This window comes from Gastrolobium bilobum, unplaced genomic scaffold (assembly GCF_033153095.1).
Source record: "Gastrolobium bilobum isolate Gb01-03AN ecotype WA unplaced genomic scaffold, APGP_CSIRO_Gbil_v1 utg14285, whole genome shotgun sequence".
NCBI classification, from domain to species: Eukaryota; Viridiplantae; Streptophyta; class Magnoliopsida; order Fabales; family Fabaceae; genus Gastrolobium; species Gastrolobium bilobum.
In genome coordinates this window covers 1-5,486 of record NW_026897131.1, presented here as the reverse complement: position 1 = coordinate 5,486, position 5,486 = coordinate 1, and the positions used below count along the sequence as shown (strand labels likewise).

The following is a 5,486-nucleotide window of genomic DNA, read 5'->3' as shown; positions in this document are numbered from 1 at the left end:
AATCACCATATAAAATTCGAAAAAAGTGTGTATTATTTTAAAGGATGTAAAGTTGTGTCATTTTAAATGAGAGTAAGCGATAGATAAAAGAGGAGAGAGAGTGGACGAAAAATATAAAGGTCTGGATCCCACCTATTTGTGAGAGTGAAATGACATAAGTTACGTCATTTAAAAGGACAAACACAATTACCATATAAAATTGAAGACTTGGAGAAACGAAAATTAAATAATTAATATAAACAGATAGGTAGCAGTAGATGGGATCCAGTCACATGATCAATTTGCAAAAAGAAGTTAAATTAAATTTCTTGACCGAATAATACAATTCCATTAGGAAGTTATTAAAATGATCGTTGTCAACGTGCTTGGCTTAATCCTTCATGAATTCATTTTTGTTATATATGAATAGCACATGAAAATGAAGACGTGCAGAGAAATGGAAATCTATATATTATTTTGAATAAATACATGCATAGATGGAATCAATCTACATATTTTTATATTGAATGACGAAAAGAAGCTAACATAAGCAGATTATGTCATGCTTAGTTTGCATCGTATAATTAATGATTAGTGAAGAATTAATTAATAATTATAATGCACTAACACAAGAAAGTAACTTAAGAATTGAAGGTGAACCCTAGCTCTAGCTATATATGTAGGTAGCTTTATAAAAGGGCATGAAGAGTTGAGCATTGATTCCCACCAAACACCCCAATCTAAATCCACAGGCAAAACATAATCAATCAGCATATATATATCTCTGTCTAAACTCACAATGTCTAGGAATATCTTAGCCGTTGTGAAGCCAAAGATTTTTCGGGAATACATTGGGGTGAAGGAAGAGCCGGATAGTTTAAATGATTTCCCTGATGAAATCATCAACTCCAAGATTGGAGAATTCCACTTCATTCTTGGATTTGCAATGGAGGACTATGACAACAATGGAAGAGGCACGGGAATATTCAAGCGGAGATGGAACTATGGATACTTCAGTCCTGAAAAGATAAAGAAACTGAAGAATGATCATGAGAATGAAGTGATCAAGGTGGTAATAAGCATTGGAGGTCGTGCAAGTGGTGACACCAAATATCCATTCAATCCTGCTGAGAAAGAAGTATGGATTGAGAAGGCTCAAGAATCGCTGAAAGAGATCATCAAAGACTACAAGGGTCAAATTGATGGCATTGATATTAACTATGAGAACATAGAGTCCGATGACTTTTCCCACTGCATTGGGAAAGTTATAAATGGGCTTAAGAATAAGGATGGAGTGATCAATGTGGTATCAATTGCTCCGTCATATCCTGTCCAAGCCCACTACAAGAAATTGTACATGGCTAACGGAAAAGATATTAACTGGGTTGATTACCAGTTCTATGATCAGATTGTGTCCACAAAGGTTGAGTTTATAAAACTCTACAGTGACCTATCAAATGTTTACGACAAAGAAAAACTGTTGGCAGGATTCAGCACCGATCCAAATGACGCAGGTAAGATATCACGAGAGGTCTTCCTTGAGGGCTGCAACGACCTCATCAGTTCCGCATCACTCCCTGGCATCTTTGTTTGGAATGCTAATGACTCCGCCCTCAATGTCATCTCCAATGATGTCCCTTTCTACTTTGAGAAGTTGGCACAACGCAAACTCACTGACTCTACATCCTAATTTGTATCCCTAATATTAAACCATATCTATCTATCTATGTTTTTCTCTATGCATGCAACGTACGGTCGGGTCGCAGACTATAATAAGCTAGCCCTACTAGTTATATATATAGTCTTTTCTAAATAAAGACCTTTTCAATTCCTCTGTGGCATTTCTTTTCTGAATAACATTTTTCATTTCCGGTTGTCTGCTCACTCATCACTTGTTCATTCTTTTCTTTTATTTTATTTTTTCCATGTCTTTAATTAATTTCCCTTTTCTCTTTTTCATTTCATCTTCTATATATCTACTTGATTCGTCGTATCAAAATCTGTTTTTTATTCATCACAATTCAATCTTTCCTCAATCATGCGCCTTAATTTCTTGACTGGCAAGCTCATATATATATAAGCTTCATCTTGTATATATAAATATATTATTTTTTAAGAAAATAATGGCAATTAAGAACCTTATTGAAAGAATATTTCGTCTTTGACATAAAAATGTTAAATTATTAGAAATGACTGCGCAAACATTTACCTTCTATATAAGAAGTTCCATTAGACTTCACCTAGTAGACAAAAACATCTTTTTACAGAATTTTATGTATGACTATTGCTTGTTATTTAGTGGTTGATCATTTATTCTCATTCGGTAGATAATAGTACTCATAAAAGAAGCTTGCTATATATATTTTAGATACAGGAAGTTTTTTATTTGTAACTACTAGTTACATAGTTTTGAATAAAGTTATATATTTCATTTATAAATTGCAAAGAAGTTTAGGAAAGCTCATTGCTTTTTATCGATTGATTATTTACTTTTACTCGGTAACTGACAGTTGCACATAAAATTTTATATTTAATCCAATAAATTAAAAATATATTTACACATGTCTATTACTTGTTAGCGAATTTACTATATTCGTACCCAAAGAGTAGTCAATAACAATACAAAAAAATTATATAGGTGAAAATAGTAAATTTATTAACCATCATTGGTTCAAGTGACAATTAACCCCTAATAAAGGTCTAAGAGTACTCGAACCGGATTAAACCAACTTAGACACTAAAAACAATAACAAATTTACAAAAATTATGAATAATTAGTGTTTACTACACTACTAGAAAAGGCTTGCTAGTGTTGCAACTTCGGTGTAAGAACCCGCACCATTAATTTAAGAATTTAATTAATTAATTATAAAATTAATGAAATAATTCCATAATTGACCCTAATAATTATGAGAAGGCTTAAATAATTATAGTAAGTGATTAATAATATTGAAAGTCGCTTTTCTGACGAAAAGTGCAGAGACCGATTCTGCCTCACGATATAAATGCGTACCGATGAAGTATCCCGAAAAATTATGAAAAATATGTGTATATCACTAGAATAATATCTAGGACTAGTATAACAAGTTTGGAGTCAAAATAACGAGAACTGGTGCCAGGACTAATACCGGGTACGTAAAAGCGCGTATCGGCAAAGTGCTGCAAAAAAATAAAATAAAAATACGACAAATCTTAGAAAACTGGCTAGGTTCAGAATCCAAAGTTTGGGATTAAAATGATAAGTGTAACTATTAGTGCTAATATAATGTGATTAGAATTAATACACTTATAAATAGAGGTGGCACATTGTTGGGAAATTCGTTCCCTCAAACTCCAATGTTAAGCGGGTCCAGGGGAAGCCCGTGGCGGGGAACCACCACCAATGAGCTAAGGCTATACCAACCGTAGCAAGTGGATCCGACACCATGTCTCAACCCAAAACCTTAAGGCATTGGGTTCATGGGTCCTTTCACTTATATACTCTTCACTTAGCTCATTACCAACCAATGTGGGACTCATCACACTTGAATATCTCAACAATCTCCCCCTCAAGTGTGAAACCCACCATTGGTATGCTCCCCCTCAACCGAGTACCCGATGCGTAAAGTACTCGACCCGCCTCCTAGCCAATCACTAGGCTAGCTCGAGCCCAATCCGGCTCTGATACCACTGTTGGGAAATTCGTTCCCTCAAACTCCAATGTCAAGCGGGTCCAGGGGAAGCCCGTGGCGGGGAACCACCACCAATGAGCTAAGGCTATACCAACCGTAGCAAGTGGATCCGACACCATGTCTCAACCCAAAACCTTAAGGCATTGGGTTCATGGGTCCTTTCACTTATATACTCTTCACTTAGCTCATTACCAACCAATGTGGGACTCATCACACTTGAATATCTCAACACACATGATCCTAGGTTAGGTTTTAGCATTTCTACGTAGCTTTTTCTGAAACTTTTGGGCCCTCCTCCTCCTCCAAAAAGTAGCCCAAGTGATCACCTTTCCTCCCATTTTCTTCATCTAAACACTTGGCTTGGTGTGGGTTAGCAATGTGAGGGAGAGAAGTGCTTGATTTCTGATTTTCAGCCACTGTCTTGGGAAGGTGTGGGCTGAGTTCCTTTGTGAAAAAAAGAACCATCTTGAAGCTCATTTTTGTGGACCTTTGTAGGCAGATTTGTGGACATCATCCTTATTAGAATATTCAAAACTAAAGCTAGAGTTTGCACAGCCCTTGAACAGTATGCCAAAGTTTACCCACGTCAACTTTAAAGGATCCATACGTCAACTTTTTTGGTTATCGCGCCATTACTTTTGGTATACTACCATTTTATTTGGATCGCGCAAGTATACTGGATTCATTATAGGATATGATCATGAGCTGAACTTGCTTTACATGGTTAAACTTTAAAGTTGTTGGGGACTTTACTCAAGGATCCAGTAACCAAACTATCTACTTGATCAAGTAGCCAAAATTTAGTGAGGCTGGATATCATTATTACGATGACAGAACTGCCAAAGGTTTATTAAAACAATGTTTTATAGAGCTGGAAGGTCCCATATGTCGCAATAAAAGAACTTGAAGGATGAATAATTTTAGGCTTATGATCACAGTATGGCACAGAAAGTTACATTACAGGTTTACAGTTATATAAGGCAACATGACCACCTAGTTGCAGGATGCTTTGAGTAAAAGTCAAATTAACAAAGTCTAGTCTGAGCACATCCTAGGCTTATGAATCATTTTTATGAATCATCCTAGTCCTGCTACAAGGGTTGAACTATGACAAACATAAAATAAAGGCCTAGCAGGCTATCATATATTGAATCTTCATGTGCCCCTTTCAGAAGGTATTATGAATGCTTACATCACTTTTTGATCATATATATGTACACATCACTTTTTGATCATAACTCTTGTGAGACTACATAAACTCAGAGGATGCTCACGCAGTACAAATCGTGACATATATGACTTATTTTGATAATCTTATGTCTCTGTTATGAAACTCATACAAGTTGTAGGGACTTATGGACAATAAACAGTGAAGATCTCAATCTCACTGAAAATGCAGATAGACTTAGAACAGTTTATCTGATTTATATGCCCTTATCTTGAGGTATCTTAACTACTTCTATTGTGAAATCCATGAGAGATTGCAGGGCTCCATGACTGCTAAAAAAAGAAGACAAAAATCTCACGTGAAATGCAGACTAAATCAAAAACAAATGCTACATTTCCTATCAGCAACATTATTATTTTAACATGATCTTGTTACAATTATCATCTCCATGATATGTTGTTATTATTCTGTGAGATTTATGGAAATTACAGGTTTAATTCACCAAACAGAAGAAAAGTCCTCCAAGTTAAAGCGCAATGAAGAACATTTTACGCGAAAATGACGAACCGACACTTGAATTGGCCTGTTGACAACCTAATGAGGCGTAACAAAATGAAAAAGAAAATTTAGAAAAATAAATCTCAAATTTACACTTGAATGGCCGAACC

General features: G+C 35.5%; 1 protein-coding gene across 1 annotated transcript; it reads left to right on the top strand.

Moving 5' to 3' along the window:
* The first annotated feature begins 778 nt into the window (after positions 1-778).
* LOC133304409 (chitinase 2-like) lies at positions 779-1,669 on the top strand. The gene has a single exon (XM_061504446.1). It carries the CDS (start codon positions 779-781, stop codon positions 1,667-1,669), a length of 891 nt encoding a protein of 296 aa, XP_061360430.1.
* The last annotated feature ends 3,817 nt before the right edge of the window (positions 1,670-5,486 follow it).

Excerpts from the sequence above, each read along its gene's own strand:
- LOC133304409 (XM_061504446.1), top strand. The coding sequence starts at position 779 with ATGTCTAGGAATATCTTAGCCGTTGTGAAGCCAAAGATTTTTCGGGAA.